The following is an 18402-nucleotide window of genomic DNA, read 5'->3' on the forward strand; positions in this document are numbered from 1 at the left end:
GGAATAGAATCTCTAAAAAATGCTTCCTCAAGGCAATGAAAATACGACAGGAGAGTTTAATCCTAGAACATTTATTCGCTTTTGCCCAGGAAAAAAGGATAAAAGTGAAAGATTATGGGATTTTATGATTCAGCCAAACATGAAGACATTGCGTGTTATTAAAAAGGAGACATTTAGAGGTCGTACTTGTACAGTAAGTGGAGCTATATATAAGGAATCTACTTGTAACACAGATATATATATGAAAAGTGGGATTCAACAATCTGTTTTAAGAACTCTCGAGGGAATTTCTACAAATGTAATAGTGTGTGGACCACACAAAACTGGAAAGACCCATTTGTTAGTTGGAACACAAAGAAGTATTGGGATAGTTTTGCAGGCTGTTTATGATATATTTTCGGGTATTAGGTGCTATATGAATGGAATTAAAATAAACTCTGAAATTGAGAAAGTGGATATTGAAGGAAGTTATCAAAAATTATTTGTAGTAAAGGCTTCTGTACTAGAAATTAGTGAAGATACTGGAGTAAGTGTTGGGATAGTTAGAGATTTAATTGAACCAGAAAATCCACTACAGTTAACAAGATGTACTAATGGTAATTTAGGGTATACTATAAAGGGTAATCCTGACCACTTGTTTGAGAATGAAGAAAAATTGGTAGGGACAATTTTGGAGGCAGTTTCGAAAAAAAAAGTGATGAATGCAATTAGATATCAACAGAATAGTGAAATAAATAATCGAGATATTACTATAAAGAAAGAGACACTAAAAAATCTCTTCAGTAATTACGGAAAAGTGTGGGTAAAAGATTTAAATCTTTCTGGTCTGGTTATAAGTTTAACAGTTGAATCTGTAGAGAAAAGTGAACTTGAACAAAGTTTGAAAAATAATGAGCAGTTAACAGGTTTTTTAAATGTTTATTGTGGATCAATAAGATTCTTTGAGATTCCTGCATGTAGAAGTATCACTTCAACATTGAATGTTCCATTACATGGACTACTTGATCTTGCCTTAGAGATGTCAAAATTCTTTTATACAAATGAAAAAAGTAATCATATTGAGGTTACCAATATCAGTAAGTACTTGGCTTCATCCCTATTAAATTCTCGTTTATTTGTGTTTGGAACATTATCACCTACTCCAAAGGATCAAAAATGTTGTATTAGAAGAACAATGGCACAATATGATGCAAATTCAACAGTTTCTCCACATTCTATTTTTGATACAATTCAGTTTATTGACACTATAGGAAATGTTATGAAATTTCCACTATATCCTCAAAAAGAGACTTATAAGAAACCAATAAATGAATCGCAGATTGTTGAGATTTATAGAAGGAAGATTAGCAAATTTGCACCAAAACAATCAAGTGAAAAAATGATTATTGCAGCTGGAAAAGGGCTATGGATAAGTGAAAGTAGTGGTAGAAATACAAAGATTATTCGTCAATTAGCTTATATGAATAAAACAAGATCAGGATCTGGATTATTAAGAATACTTATAAGTGGAAGTGATTTTGATATTTTGAGATTATACAGTGAAAACTTGATGAGCTTAGAACCAATTAAATTATTGGCTGAAAATAGGTCTGAAAATAAATGGTTTATCAATCAAAATATTGAAGACCTGACAAATAATGGTTTATTATTTTATGATTTGTCATCAGATTTAAGAAATAACCAAAATAATACAACAAATATAAGCTTTTATGAAGATAATGATCGAATTTTGAGTAGAATGAAAACAGGTAGTAGCCTTAAAAGTATCTATTTTAACGCAAAGAACAATTTTGATCTAGATAATTCTGTCAGTTCAGTTCCAGTCTTTACTGGTAATAATAATGAGAAAGAAGATCAACAGTGGGCAAAATTATTTAGTACACCCGAAGAGAATCTCAGTAATACATCATCAAGTGAGAATAATATACTACAAAACAGGCAAGTTAGTAAAAAGATCATAGAAGCTAATAGTTTGCTTGATGAAGCCGTTAATAATAGAACTGTAAACTTCAAAAATACAATAGAACAAGATCAATGTATAAATAGTATACCATTGAAAATGACCAGCATCAAAAGTAATAAATCTGAAGTTATAAATCAAAATACCTTTTTTGCAAGCAATTCTCTAGAAGATTATGATCAAAATAAAGAGCTGTTGGATACTCAAGGGCATCAGAAAAATAATTTATATAATTTTGGTCAATCAAATAGATCATTAAAAAGCTTTAATTCAAATAAAGAATTTGATAGGTCAGATAAGTTAAAGGATATACTTTCTTTAACGAATTCGGGGTTAACAGGAAAAAGTAAGGTGAGAAATTCTAGATTTTCTGAAGTTGTTCAACCAAATCGACTTATATCAAACAAGTCAATTAATTTAATGGATAAATCAGAAACTAAAATTGATAGAACAAGTAGCTTAAAGAAAAAGAGCCACAGTTCTATTCATGATTTTATTCCTGCATCTGATGGATTTCCTCAAATTGATATATATGCTCCTTCATTTGATTCAGATATAAATTATAATATATTTCAAGAACCTAAATCAAAAGTATTAGATATACCAGATTCAGATGATATTAGTGAATATGAACCTTATACACCTAGTCCCAATCATTGTGATGTATCAACATCAGGTCTTGCAATTTGTGAACCAGAAAGCTGTCCTTGTTGTCAGTATCTATCTAGAACTATGTGTAGATGTCACTACCGTGATGCTGCAGTTAATTTTAATGGTATATCTGAAACAGCTGTCAATACTGATAAATCTTTGTTGCAAATATATGAGTCAGGAGCAGGTTCTAATGAAAAAATCAAATTAAATGGTCGTAGTTGGGATATAATTTTTGATTTACCCAGAAAAAGTCTTAGATTGTTCAATAAGAATCTAAAAACAAGAATTTCTAATAATACAACTGATAAATCTTATATAAATAATCACGATAGCCCTTTTTACAATAAAAATAACTTAAAATATTCAAGTAGTTCAGATATCTCTAACAGACAACAGAACAAGTTGACTAGTAATATGAGATCACATTATAATAGTGAAGGTAGTATAAAAAATTTAGAGATAATGGAAGAAGATATTTCAAATCAAGTGAATCAATTTAATCAGATTATTAATCGAGATAAGGATCATTTTTCAAAGAATTCTATAGTATACAATACCTATAAACAAGAATCTAAGAACCCATGCAAAGATCAAATTGAGTATATCGAAAATAACACGACATATATGAATTCTGAAAATTTTAATCAATCAGAAAAATTAGAAGGGATATATAAACATATACTTAATAATAAAAGACAGGTTACTTGGTGCTGCTTTGCCCCAAATATGCCTACTATTCAAATACCTCCAGAGCTTCAGCCTGTAGTTTTTAGAGGTACTCAAACCTATAATTTTCCCTTTTTAAAGCCATTATATCCCTAAATTTTAGGTAATTAAAGTATATATTAGTGCATATATGTGGAGTATACTTTAAATATATGAATAAAGATGGTTACATCTCAGATCTAAATTTGGATCTAATTATATTACATTGACTCGTACTATCTCTTCAATATAAGATTAGTTGCTTATAAATATGAAAAATTGTAATTGGTAAATATAAAATCTTTTATTCTAATTTGAATTGAACTTAATTGTCCACTCAATGCAGTCTGAGTCTTATGTGGATAATAGAGTTCAGACATAACTAAGAGGAGTAAACAACCGTAATGCAATAAAAGTTAAATAATGGTAGGTTCACCTAAAAAGTCTCATAATGGGAATTCCCAATTAGAATTGAATCCTTATAAGTTTGTCCCATTAAATTTCAATGTTATGAATGAGATTAATTCACCCCTTCCACTGGGGATATATAAAGGAAATAATGAGATTATATCCTCTAAACAAATTGAGGAATTAGAACCCAAAATCTTAAATATGGAGATTTTACCGACATATTTATTATTAAATTCAGATAAGACGGGAATATCCTCACCAGAAATAACTCACCAAGTTAAAAGTGATGATAAGCAGGACAAAGTTAGCCAAAAAAATGGTATACCTTTATTAGAAAAAGTGGATCTAGAAGTGATATTAGATAAGGATAATGATTTAATGTATATTCCATATAGTTATAGTCATATGAATCAGTATAGTATAGATTTGAATACTAGTAAACTTGCAACAAATAAATATGATATGAGTATTCAAGATGTTTTGAGACAAGCAACAGGAGCAACAACATTAGAATTTGCATTAAATTGTAGAGCAATGGGAATTGGATTATATAAAGCTACTGCTGGGGAAATAACTCAGATAGCAATAAATTCATTTACTAAGAATTGCAAAAGAATTCTTTTTGGTGGACATTTATTCAAAGTAATAATAACTCCATATAAACAGAGAGAAATTTGTGATAATCATGCTTACCCAATTATGTCACTAGAATTAGAGGATAGTAGTGAATCTTTCTATGGGAATGTTATAGATAATAAGGATGGATCATATATAATATCATTTATATGTAAGAAAGCTGTTCCACATAGAATTGATATATTCGCAAGAAATGGGAAAGACCCAATAGGAGGTTCACCTTATATAGTCGAAGTATCACCAGGTGAAACATGTGCGGAGACAAGTTGGGCTAGTGGAGAAGGGCTTGAATATTATTCAATAGATGGAACACTTAATTTATTTGAGATACATGCTATGGATAGAATGGAGAATCCTGTTAAACATGGTGGTGATAAATTTGATATTAAAGGAATAGGTGGAATAAAGATCCAACAAATAATTGATCTCAGAAATGGTATTTATGAAGTATATTATTCTGTTCCTATGCGCAATTTAGAGGATTTTAAGGAAATAAGAGTAAAGCTAAATGGTAGAGATATCAAAACTCCAATATTTCACCCAAAAAAGAAACTAAATGAAAGCTTTGAGATAGATGATATTAAAGAAGATAAATGCAAAAAATCTTATCTTTCTTCATTATTACCATTTGATCATCGTTCAATAGATGTCAAACCAACATATACACTTGCTTTGTTATTAAAACATTTAGCTGAAATGAAAAAAACTGGGATTGATTTTAAAACAAGTATACCAAATTTAATGCCATTTCCACCATATTATGATGTGAATGAATTAAGAAATATATTGAATAGATTAAATTATGGAAATATTGATGATAGTATAATAATTAATGATGCACTTTTGACAAGTGAATTAGAGAATTACAAATACAATATTTTAAAGAATGCAGCAATGAAATTAACATATCATCAAGAAATACTTGATGAATTATCAGAATCCTTAAGATTACATTGTAGTTCAGGTAAGGATTATTACGAAAAATTAAAAGTTGATGAGTTGAAACTTGAAACAGAATTAAAAGAGATAACTGATTATCAACAAAAGATGTTTGCAACATATTCATGTCTACAACAAGGTGGTATTGATAGTTTACCAGTGTCATTTGAAATTGAAGATCCAGAGCAAATAAGATTACGTCAAAGGAAAGATAGAATATTTTATAGAAGAATTCACAATGCTCTAAATGAAAAGTTTAATCAAATTAAAAGTAGAACTTATGTATTTGAACAGGAGAGGCAGGAATATACAAAATCTTTGCATGATACTCTTGTAAATAGACAAAAATCTATAAAGTCAGCTCAAAAGAGCTACTATAAAATATTAAATGAACTCGAAAAAAAATATTTACAACTTGTAAAAAAGCAAATTAGAAGGCAAGATTTATATAAAAATCTTCGAAGTGAGTCTTTACATGTTTATGAAGGTCTTGAAAGTAAAAAATCTATTGATAAGAATCTCAAGAATAGTAAAATTTATTTATTAAATAGCCAAGAAAGGGAACAATCAACTAAAAGTGATAGTGATCAATCATTCAATCAATCATCAAATATAGAGGGTAGATTTTGCATAAAAAGAAGGTATAATAATTATTCATGCTTAGTACTATCAGATCCATCTTCACCAGCATTTTGGTTTGCAGAAGGATCTTATTTAAATAAAACAAAAGATAATAATAGAGAAGAAAAATCTAGTTTAATTGATGAAAATAGCTGGATCAGTTGTCCTTCAAGTGTTTCAGTGACATACTCTACTTTAGTGCAACCAACACAAAGTACTAATATAAAGAATAAAACAAGGTTAACCAAATTAAATACTTTTAATAATAATGAATTATGTCGTACATCATTATCACCATCATTACCACCACCTCAAGATCCAATGTTACCATCTGAATGGCTTAATCAAGTTGAAGAGAGTCCATGGATTAAATATCCACCTAATCCATCATCACTCTCCACTAGAGGTTTTGGTGATATTAAAACTCATCAGCCTTCAAATAATAATATTGATTATAATGATGATCTTGAAGATAATCCAAAACTTTTATCAGATTTAATGTGGGATAAAGATTTTATAGTCAATCTACACAGTAATGCAAAGACCAATGAAGATTTCAAAGTAATTAGTAATACATGGGATAAACATCTTGATAATAACAGAAAATATCGTGGTAAAGTATTTACAAGTAAAATAAAGCAATTAGAAGATGTTCCACCAAGACCTGGGGAAAAATCTGAATATATACCAATTGATATTCTAGACAACATTCAAGATGATAATATAAAGTGGAAAAATTTACATTATACTATAGAGCGAAAAAATAAAGATTGTATTCCATGGGAATTTTTGAATGAGTTGGCAGAGATGAATGAAATTCCGGAAAACAAATATTCTAATGTTAGTGATTTACACAAGTTTATAGTAGAGACAAAGTGTTTAGGTAGCAAACCAGCTGATTATATTAAATAAGATTAGTAATATATAACTTCAAATATATAAAAAGAAAATAGTAAATATTAGATTGGCTATTATATAGATAATATATTTAATATATATATATATATATAACAGCTTGCAAATAAAGTAGGAATGAGGTACTCAGTTACTGTCTTCCGAGTTATTAAAATGATCATTTAAAGTTAAAAAATATAATTTGGTTTAATTTAATATTAATTTAATTTAATTAGAAAATTAAAATATTCACTACTGTTGTTATTCCTATTATTACTGACAAGATTGAATTAATAAATACAATAAAAGTTAACTTATGACAAATTGTTGTACTGAGGAATCCACAATGATGCACATGACTTTCTACCAGAATTACAATGCATTAATATTATTTGATCAATGGAAAACATACAATTTGGCTACATACTTGGTATCGTGTTTCGTAATAATTCTAATTGGACTCTTAGCAGTCTATGTTTCTGTGATTAAAGAGGAAATTGAGTCTAAACAAAGATGCTTAGGTAAGAGGATTTATATACTAAGAGTATTTATGGCTTTTATTTCTTATTTTTTCCACTATATATTAATGTTAATAGCAATGACATTTAATTTTGGATTATTTTTATCTGTACTGATCGGTTTGTCTATTGGACATGGATTATTTAGTGATAAATTACGCAATTTACAATGTAGCGGAGGTTTATGTATTTGTTAATAAGAAAAATGAGAGATTTCTCAGTTAAATCTTTAAAATAATATTTTAAAGTAGTAGTGATATTAATAATAACTTTAGATATCAGAGTTATCTAAGAGAGTTAAAGTTAGATATTAGATTTATCTATGGGAGTTATAATAGATAAGGAAGATATTAAATGTATTGTACCTAGATAGATTTCTAGAATTTTAGTCCAATAACATTGAATCGAGCTGATCAATGTTAGACCCCGCTAGACATTATGGAACCTATGGCGCTTTATAATCATTAACCTTTTGAAATTAGGAAGGAATATACCATTTAAGTGTAGAGTGATAATTTTCTAACATATTCTTATAGTGAGTTTTAATTAAAAATTATAAACAGGATTGAAGTTGTCTGCTAGTTTTCTAAAGAGATTTTTTTTTGTCTTAAACTTGAAGTAATTATCTGAGTAATCTATAATGAGAAAAGTGGAGGTACTACCTGAACAAAGTACTCAGTATGAACATTTTTCTAAGGAAGTACATAATGTATTGCAACAAGATAACTTTGATGGTTTTAGAGCTGAAATAGCAAAGAATGTAACAAGAAACTTACAATCTTCTCACACCCTTTTACTAGGTACAATAAGAGATAAGGGCTACATGTACCAGTTTGGCCCTTCTTACCAAAGTGCAGATGGAAAAACTATGGTACTATCAAGAATTGGAACTGATGGTGTGGTAAATACTCGTTTATCTCGACGATTTGGTAACAATATTGATTGCAAATTTTCATCAAGTTCATCAATTAATCATGAGGAAAGAAATATGAGTGAGTTATCATTAGAATATAATGGATTTGATTGGAGTGCATGTATTAAAGCAGCCTATAATGGTACAGGACTATTAAATGGATCATATTCTCAAGTAATTACACCAAAATTACAATTAGGTGGGGAACTAACATGGATATCAGCAAATTGTACATCAATAATGGCAATAGGATCTCGTTATCGTATTGGTAAAAATACCGTTTTTACTCAGATCTCGAGACAGCCTGATTTCTCTACACTTCAAGGCATGCTATCTAATAGTCACTCAATAAAGTCATCATTTTGTAGGAAAGTTAGTGATCGTTTATCTCTTGCAACAGAGTTAGAGTGTACATGGCCAAATTATGAATCATCACTAAAACTTGGATATGAATATTTATTTAAAACAGCTAGAATTCAGGGTATGATTGATACAGGAGGGAGGTTATCTATGCAATGTCAAGATGTACAAGGTTTTGGTATATCAGGTATGATTGATTACTTAAAAAGTGACTATAGATTTGGTTTCATGATGCAATTTATGCCACAGGAACAAGGACAAGATGTATATTCATTAGGTAATGCTGATAACTCAAAATCATAATATATTTAATAGGACAAGATATAAATTACAAAGAAGTTTTCAGGAATTTGGAGAAAATTTTTAACTTAAGTTATCTTTACTTATTAGTTTATCTCGTTCAATTCAATAAGAATTAAGGTTTTATATCAATCTATAATAATTAAAATAGACTGCTACTAGTTTATTAATAGGATATATTAGCAAATTTTAAATTAGATAAACGCTAATTATATCTACTATTCTTTTCTAAAATTTCATTTACTAATTAAATAATAATTTCGATTTTTATTCCACTATGTGTTTAATTATATACTTATAAGTTTGAGAAATATAAAGTATTTTACTTAATAATATGGTTACACTACATTCAGTATATTTTAGCTATCATTTTATTTTATTAGCTATTAAAATGGCTACATTAATATTTGTTATATTACAAAATTTTGCTATTTATCTATTTAATTATATTTTTAATATAATATTATAAAAAAACAATGAAATGTTTTAGATGTATTCTTTTTTACAATAAATATTATATTAGGCCTGTTAAAAGTTATATTTTTGCAAATAATGATAAAAGTTAGATATAATTATTAAATAAATCTAATAAAACCAAATTGAGTGTGATGTTTCTAATATATTTGTGAAGTATTTAAATATTAATATAAGATATAAGTAACTCTTTACTAAATTTTTAATATATAAAGTTTCCTGTAGATGTATTCATTTTACAATACCATCACCTTAGTATTCTAGATAGTATAAAAAATTATAATTACATATATATTTAGTCAATAAATCAGATTTGGGTTGGATACCCTATGTAATATTTAAATAAAACCCTAGCTGCGCCTAAGAGTGTATACAATACTGCATTATTTAGATTGTCTAAAGCGCGATATATTTTAGATCTCGTTTTTCGATATCATTCCTATATATCAGAGCACCAAATTAGGATAAAGGTGTCAGTATTGCAATTTTGTTCTATTAATATCCAAAAATTAACTCTCTACTATAAATAATACAGAGCTTCATTGTTAGGATTTTTGTATAACTTTTTTGTCACTGTACAGAATGATTGGAATGGCTACTTTTGTTCTTAAATAATTCCTTGGATATTTGTAATATAATAATTAAAGCTATTAACAACTCTACTGGGATTTTTCTAATTATTAAATTGAGTTTATACTATTGACACTATGGATAGGACACTTTAAAATAAAATTCAGCTAATTTCTGATTTCTCTTAGATTTTGTAATAAGTTATAGCTTCAAAAATTTTAGTTCTTTCAGTTTACATTGCAACAATGGGTGCATGGATTTAATATTATGTACTGGATAATTATTGTAGATTGAGTAGATTAAAGCAGTTTAATGTGAATAATATATTGATTAGTTTATAATATGTTCTTTGTATGTACTTATTGGCTGCAAAAATTCACTCATATTTGCTGAAATTATAGGCAGATTTTATATTTAAATAAAATGTTAATTTTGGTAATATAAATAATATAAATTTTAATATACCGATATTACTGAGTAGTATCGATGTATTTTTCTCTTAAACATATCTGGAAATTTTTCAGTGGTAATAAGTTGTTATTTAATACTTTGTGTAATACGAAATATTCCGAGGTAGCATTAGGTTACTTTAGAATTGAACTATAAGAATTATGATGGAAAGAATACTTTGTAATCTATGAGTATGGCTTCTTTTATGAGCTTTTTTGTTATTACTCAAAATATTGAATAATACAACGCGTGAAAATTCTCGAAATATAAAGATTTATTTGAATCTTAGGCATATTATTGTACGTTGTTTTGTTTAAATTCTTGACAAGTATTGAAAGTTCCTCAATTTAAATTACTATTTAATGTAGCATTTAAGGTGATGATGGATCACGTGGAAAATAAATCAATTCCCAGTCTTCACTACATCTTTGATATATTTCAAATGACTAGATATAGTTTTTTTTTTAGATGGAAATAAATATAATTACAGAATATTCAGCAAGATTTATTGATTCCTAAAATTAATATTATATCTGGTTATTGTGATATTAAACATTAAATATTTTTGAGTAATATGTTATCTCATCTTTTTAATATTGGATATTATCTAAAAGTTATGATCATATATGGTTATGTTGTATATTCTAATTGCTATTTGTTTTAATTATTAAAATATTACGAAATATCTCGAGTATTAGGTGATATAATTGGCGAAGATAGTTGTTCGGATGACTTTAGTAGTGATATTTCTAGGATTCTAGAGTTTGTTCCTTGTATCATAGATTTAGAATAGGAATATCTGGCGCAAGTTTAAATGTTGTTAGTAGCACTATTATTATGAATGGGCTATTAACAATAATTAAAAGGCATAAGTATTATAGTTTATCATTGTAATAATGGAGGTGAAAGGTCAACTTTGGCTTTTCATTGTTACAATTTTTGTGTTCCATCATATCGGAACAAAATGATAAATTTTGGTAACAAAATAGTTCACATCTCTTCACAGTTGAAGCTTCAAAATTTTGATTATCTCCTATTATTTTTGATATTTAACTTCAATCTTTCTCTCTTGAATTATTATGTGAATATGTTAGGAATTTAGTTGAAATATGGATATCCTTTAATTAGTAGTGTCTTTCTGAGCATATTTTCACTGTTAGGATTGTTGATACTTCAGTCTTTCAGATAAAATTCCTTCTTATATAAAGATTTGATATAGAACCTTATAATAAAAGATAATTTGGAATTTTCTATTATTTAGTATTTACATATATTACTTAAAATATTTTGTTTTCTTAGGAATGTTTATCATTAATATTTAGTACCAAATTCCTCAAGTATTATCAAGATTTAGAGTAAGGATTTTATATTGCTAAAGTTATATCAAAGACCAATTCAATGATATTCATATAGATTAATTAATTGTAGTGTAAGTTAGACTTAGATATAATATTACAGTTAGATATTTAAATTTTGTTTTATTACCAGAGTTACCGCTACTATAGTTGGGTATATTGAACTTTATAAAGTAATTGAAGACTGGTAAAATTCAATATTTTAATTGACAATAATAGTTTAAAATTATTGTTGATAGTTGCATTAGTAACTATTATTTAAGCCATTATATAGCAGAATCTATATTTTTTGAACTAGGTCTCATTTATATATATTGAATGATTGGTATCTTTGATAAGTACAATTCAAATATATAACTATTATTTTTAATTAAATGGGTATAGTTTATAATCTAAATATTATCAGATGATGTCTGAAACATATATAAATGAACCAATAACAAGTGGGAAGGTACTCTTTGAAACTACTTTAGGCGAAATTGACATTGAACTTTGGTGTAAAGAGTGTCCAGTTACATGCAGGAATTTTATACAATTGTGTATGGAAGGTTATTATGAAGGAACTATATTTCATAGAGTAATTAAGGACTTTATTATTCAAGGAGGCGATCCAACAGGTACTGGGAGTGGTGGTGAGAGTATATATGGTAAATCTTTTGATAATGAGATACATCCAAGACTTAAATTTCGTTATAGAGGTTTAGTTGGCATGGCAAATCAAGATACTGGATCAAGACCTATAAATAACAGTCAATTCTTCATAACTTTATCAAAATTACACCAATTAGATAATAAATATACTTTATTTGGAAAAGTAGTTGGGAAAACAATTTACAATGTAATTGAAATGGGTGAAGTTGATGTTGACAATTCAGACTGCCCAATTTTACCAATAAAAATTATCAAATCTTATGTCTTAATTAATCCTTTTGATGATATAATCCCTAGAAATTTGCAAAATAATAAAAAAAATAAAAATGGGAAGGATGGCATAAAAGTATCTAGAAACCAGAATAGTACAAGTTCTAATATTATTGTTGAAAATCTCCAATTACTATCATTTGGTGATGATAAATTTGATGATAACAGTGAAGAGAATTTATTTCATTTTAAAAAGGTAACAAGTGATAATTCAGGACAACTAAATACAAGTAATACTGAAGGTTCTTTATATGATACTAACAATAGTAGTAATTCCAGTACTTTTCAAAATGATAACTCTCTAAAAGAATTACATTCGATGCAAGATCAAGGAATTAAGTTGAAAGAGCGAATTAGATTATTCAAGAGAAATAGAAATTTGTCTGAGGCTCACGAGGACATATATGATGGAGTGATAAGAAAAAAACGGTCATCTTCATTAGTTCACCGTGAAATTGATGTTTTAAAAAAATTGGAGAAGTTTAGAAGTAGGCTTTCCAATTTATCAATAAATAATTCTTGGTTTAATAAGGATGGATTAAATTTTGGTATTGATTCAAATAGAGCTTATGATATTGATGAATGGACTAACGAAACAGTAAGTTTAGTAACAACAAAGTTTTGAGATCTTACACTGACTTTGATTTGTATAAATAAATTTTTAGATAAAAGTTGTCGATCCAGTGAAGAAAAAAATAGATCCAAATGTCAAAAGAGCTAAATTTGACTGATATATATAATATATAATATTTTAGTCACGTACTGAACTAATTTATATATATATTGAGGTGATAATTTGTAGTGATTTAATAATTTATTTAAGAATTTATCTGTAATAGAATACTTAGCTGATGCAATGTTATTATTCTAACACGACTTTGGTATTTTTTTACAAGTCATGTCATATTTGTCTTTTATCTCACTTGTCTTAGGCGGGAAATATATCGCACACAAAGCTTGTGAAGCAGCTCCCTATCTTTCTAACTCTTATTTTTAACTTTACTGAATCCAATATCATGGTTCTAATAAGAAAGTATTTTATTAGTGATACTGTAATATAAATAACTTTGAATGTAACAACTGTGACATAAGTAATAAATCCCAATAACGAAGTCGTTCAAGGATAAACAATTCTTATTTGTAATTAAGTATTTTCCAAATAAGAGTTTTAATTTAATTAATTAATTAAGAAGAGGTGAATTCATAATATAAAATTTGGAGCATTGTGTTATGAAACTTGTCTATACTATTAGACGCTGATATTTTCCAACTTATTTAACTTTTGATAAATTACCACTTTTACCTAATAGTTTTATGTAAAAGTTATCCAAATAATTGAAATATCCCAATATTCTGGTGGATTTGAAGTGAAATTATTTACCAATGCTTATTCAAAGATTTGCAGATGCTGCAATGTTTCCAGGAACTTATTCATCTTATGAGGTGACTTCATATCCTGAAATCATACTATTACCTAGTCCAATTGATGTGAATACTAAGATGCCATGTCTCCTGTTTACTGCAAAAAAAACTTCACATATCTTAATAGTTTATGCTCATGGTAATGGTGTTGATATAGGAGAACTTCATGCCAGATTTAAATACATGGGTGATAGGCTGAAAGTTCACTTTTTTGCATTTGACTATCCTGGTTATGGAAAGCATGGTGGAAGATCTGATGAAAGTACTGTTGATATGTGTATGAATATTGTGATGGGATTCATAACACAACAATTACAATGGCCACTTGAAAATATTATTCTTTGGGGATGTTCAATTGGATCAGGACCTACAACTCGCTATGCAAAAATATTAAACCAAAATAAACAGAATTTAGGTGGGTTAATATTACAATGCCCATTTAAAAGTATTAAACATGCAGCGGAATCTTTTGCTGGAAAGATTGGAAGACTTTTGATAACTCAGAGATGGAATGTACAAGCGGAAGTTGCAGAGTGCTCTTGTCCTGTTTTATGGATACACGGTAAGAAGGATAGTATGTTCTCTTGGTTTGGTAGTTATGAGATGTATAATAATTATCATACAAATAAAAGAAGCTGTCATTTCCCCGATGATGCAACTCATCATTTCTTTGATATGGAACAGGACATAATTAAGCCAGTTGATAATTTTATACGTAAATTCATACTTAAAAATACAAAAAGAGTTTGTAATTTTAAAAATAATGGAGGAAAAATAAAGAATTTACGTGGAAGAATTAGTCAAAGTATTCTTAACCCATTTAGACCAACAGTATTAGATACCTATTTAACAAGAAATATAAATGCTAAAACTTCAAACAATTCTTCAGGAATATCTTCTAATTCTTCAATGACACTTAATCCAACATTAAGTATGAGAATTATTGGTCCTAAGGATTTTAAAACAGCATTATTTTTCTGGAGTGGTAATCACGATACTATTGAACCATTTTCATCATCAGCTTATTTAGATGGTGAATTTCCTGTCAAATATATTTGGTTGAATGGTGAATCAGGAGAATATACAAACAATGATGGTAGATACTTAACTGAAGATTTAACAGCTTCATCTAGCTATCTAATTTCATCAGATGAAAGTGAATTAGATGATGATGACGGTGATAATGTAATTCATCTAAACTATCCTGCAAGTCAAATTAATATGGGAAAAACTTCCTTTAGATATATAGGTAGGAGGTTAAATCGATATAAACAAGTTCCCTTGCAAACAGGCTATACTTTGCTGGGTGACCCAACTTATTTTAGACATGAATGTCGGCAAATGTTTGAAAAATTAGGAATGAAACCATTCACAAATTCAAATGAGCTTCTCTTAAATTTCTGGCCAATTCAAAATCTTTATCGATACTTATACAATCAATTTAAAGTATTCTTCCAAATAATTTTAGAACAAATTGAATTACAAAATTTTTCATTTATTACCAATAGTAAAGATACATTTATGTCTATAATATGTTGGGTAAGGAGGATGTATTACCTTTATACTCCCTCTTTATTTATGAATACAATTTATGCATATCAAGCTACTATAGACCAATGGGTATTAGATGGTGTTAATATTGGTAATATTTATGTTCAGTTACAATCTATAAATGGTATTAAGGGTAGAATGGTAGTTAATTTATTGGAAAAATCTCCAATTAGCAGAAATTTCCCACCTCCATTTTATCTTATAGTTCCTTTGTATATACCACCTAAGCCATACTTTCAACCTATTGCAGAGTGGATAGTAAGATACATGTATCATTTACATACAGTGAATGTAAAAACCGGTATTAGTAAAAATTCTAAGAGCAAGAGCAAAAGTAATTTAAGTAGCTTTTCTACTTTAAACAGTTTAGAGACTACTTGTTTATTAGAGGAACTAACATATTCAGTTTTAAATAACTTTTTATTATGTAGAAAAAGACCTAAATTAGAGAAACTATGCTTAACAACTGGCATGGGAAATTGGTTTCCCTTCGGATGGGATGAATTTTTTATTAAATTATTCGAAATTAACAGTTCATTTTATATACATAAGATGAATTTAAGCTTTGGAAATATATATACTGATGACAATTTAATGCGTTCAATGAATTATGACCAAAGTTCTTTTTTAAAACTTTTAATTCCACATCATTTACCCGAATCAGCTTCTTTAGAGATACTTTTCGCGATTTTGAAGACCAAAATAAAAACTAGGAGTGAGTGGATAGAAAGCATTAAAAAAGCAGCTTTAAGTTCATCTAATTGTTCAAATACAAGTGAAAAAAGTGCAGCAATGAATGAAGTGGAGATGTTGGTTTCAAGAGAGAAGGCAATAGATTCACTTAAATCTTTGTCTCCTGAAATATGCCAAAACGTGTTCAATACTTTAATTTTGATTATAAAGATGGCCTTGTTACTCCCATTTGGCATATCAAGTGAATCAAATGCTTATGAAGATACAAATAAAAATGATACACAGCAATTTACCTATAAAGAAGTAAATCCTAAATCTTTAAATGAGTCAATAGAAGGAAACAAACATACAGAGAAGGAAGAATACTACTTTGTTAATACTAAAAATGGTAAACAAGCAAATTGGGGTAATATTTTAGGAAGTATGGAGACATTTACAGAATTTATGAATAAAATAAATTATTGTCAGGTAAAATTACCACTACCAGGAATAAGTCAAAGTTTTAGAGGAAAATTAACAAGTAACAATAGATATTGGAAAAGGTATATTAGTGAAGATAATTTTAAAATCTATGATACTTCGGAAACAGAGATGAATATAGATGTAATGAGGCTTACTGAAATACAAGATAAAATAACCTATATATGTGAAACTGATGGATCTCAAAGCCTTGAAATTCCGGTTTATTATGATAAAATTGAGTCACCAGAACAACAAGATGCTAGATCATTTCATGGTAAGATCATAATGAAAAGTTGCGATGATAATATTATTAATAGTAGCGAATGTGGGAGCGAAACGAACATAAATATTTGTGATAATATTACAGATAGTTCTAATCAGGACAACAGCCAGATTAATTATAATTCTAGTGAAAATAAAGGTATAGAAGATGAAAATGTAAAGTGTATAGTAAATAAGGGGAAATCAGATGAGTTACCACTAACGTGGGAATCTGTACTATTAAATTCAAAAAATCCCTTAATGATAATAAATAAAATGAGTTATCATGACAAGATATATATGGGCATGGCACCTTCAAACTACACTATTTTACACCGCTGGCTATATGAGAAGTATCCATTTTTAAGATTAGATCATGAATCTGAATATATATTTCAACTATTATGGCACTTTGCGCACTGTTGCTTATATCATGGTAGCCTATTAATGAAACCTTCAAATATATCAGAGGTATCAAACCCAAATATCTCTGAAGTTTTTCAATTATGTTCGAAGGTATATCCTATTCAGTGTTTACTCTTAATTATAAGTATAACACGTCGTGCAATTGAAAATCCAAATTATGCTGATATTCCTCTCTTAAACTGGTATGAAAATAATAAACTCGATAAGAAAAGTAACTATTTAGGATTTAACTCAGCATGTTCGCACATCTCACTTTCTGAAAATAAATATTTGTATATTTTAGAAAGTATATTGTCAATATCAATGGAGATACTAGAACAAGGTGTATGTGATCAAATTGTTCACTATAAAATCGACAATGATAATAATATAAATATATCTAACCTAGCAACTGAATGCCTTGAAACTAATGCACAAGCTACGAATCAATTATTACCCTTTAGAAGTGATTTAATTCCTCCATCATGTTCATCCACATTTGAATCTATTCAAAAGCAAACTATTAATGATGATGAAGATAAGCAGAAAGTTATTATATACTCATCATCTTCTTTAACAGATTTAAATAATAGCCAGATTAGGGAATCGAAGGAGCCAAAATTCCCGAAAGATACGCGAATTTTACGGATTCACAATTACTCAAGTGCAGAAAATAATATAGGCGCTAACAAGGGTATCCATGAAAATACATCCCAAATCCCACTATCAGAGGTAACAACGAGAAAATCGAGAAGTATTTCACTTTCCCCATTAAGGATATTAAAATTTAAGAAGTAATTTTTAAAAAGAATCTTTTAATTTATTTGTTGATAAATTTCAAAGGGAATTTTGATTTTGATGAATGGCAAGGTGAACTAGAGGAGAGATTTAAGAAAAAAAAGTACATGGGAAATACTAGTTCTTAAA

At 28.1% G+C, this 18402-nt stretch overlaps 6 protein-coding genes across 6 annotated transcripts; all 6 read left to right on the forward strand.

The window, feature by feature from the left end:
* Nucleotides 1-19: 19 nt before the first annotated feature.
* On the forward strand, nt 20-3436 carry cand_025860 (uncharacterized protein; the record flags this gene model as incomplete). Its single annotated transcript, XM_067212815.1, has 1 exon — nt 20-3436. The coding sequence occupies one exon, from the start codon at nt 20-22 to the stop codon at nt 3434-3436; it is 3417 nt and encodes a 1138-aa protein (XP_067066538.1).
* A 306-nt stretch (nt 3437-3742) lies between these two features.
* Nucleotides 3743-6838, forward strand: cand_025870 (uncharacterized protein; the record flags this gene model as incomplete). The annotated part of the gene is made up of 1 exon (XM_067212816.1): nt 3743-6838. The coding sequence occupies one exon, from the start codon at nt 3743-3745 to the stop codon at nt 6836-6838; it is 3096 nt and encodes a 1031-aa protein (XP_067066539.1).
* A 298-nt stretch (nt 6839-7136) lies between these two features.
* Nucleotides 7137-7535, forward strand: cand_025880 (uncharacterized protein; the record flags this gene model as incomplete). Its single annotated transcript, XM_067212817.1, has 2 exons — nt 7137-7341; nt 7417-7535. The coding sequence occupies 2 exons, from the start codon at nt 7137-7139 to the stop codon at nt 7533-7535; spliced, it is 324 nt and encodes a 107-aa protein (XP_067066540.1).
* Nucleotides 7536-7978: 443 nt separating this feature from the next.
* Nucleotides 7979-8914, forward strand: cand_025890 (porin family protein; the record flags this gene model as incomplete). The annotated part of the gene is made up of 1 exon (XM_067212818.1): nt 7979-8914. The coding sequence occupies one exon, from the start codon at nt 7979-7981 to the stop codon at nt 8912-8914; it is 936 nt and encodes a 311-aa protein (XP_067066541.1).
* A 3252-nt stretch (nt 8915-12166) lies between these two features.
* Nucleotides 12167-13412, forward strand: cand_025900 (peptidyl-prolyl cis-trans cyclophilin-type family protein; the record flags this gene model as incomplete). The annotated part of the gene is made up of 2 exons (XM_067212819.1): nt 12167-13279; nt 13347-13412. The coding sequence occupies 2 exons, from the start codon at nt 12167-12169 to the stop codon at nt 13410-13412; spliced, it is 1179 nt and encodes a 392-aa protein (XP_067066542.1).
* A 652-nt stretch (nt 13413-14064) lies between these two features.
* Nucleotides 14065-18273, forward strand: cand_025910 (uncharacterized protein; the record flags this gene model as incomplete). The annotated part of the gene is made up of 1 exon (XM_067212820.1): nt 14065-18273. One exon carries the CDS (start codon nt 14065-14067, stop codon nt 18271-18273), a length of 4209 nt encoding a protein of 1402 aa, XP_067066543.1.
* Nucleotides 18274-18402: the final 129 nt, after the last annotated feature.

This window comes from Cryptosporidium andersoni, assembly GCF_001865355.1.
Source record: "Cryptosporidium andersoni isolate 30847 chromosome Unknown contig_7, whole genome shotgun sequence".
Classification (NCBI taxonomy): Eukaryota; Apicomplexa; class Conoidasida; order Eucoccidiorida; family Cryptosporidiidae; genus Cryptosporidium; species Cryptosporidium andersoni.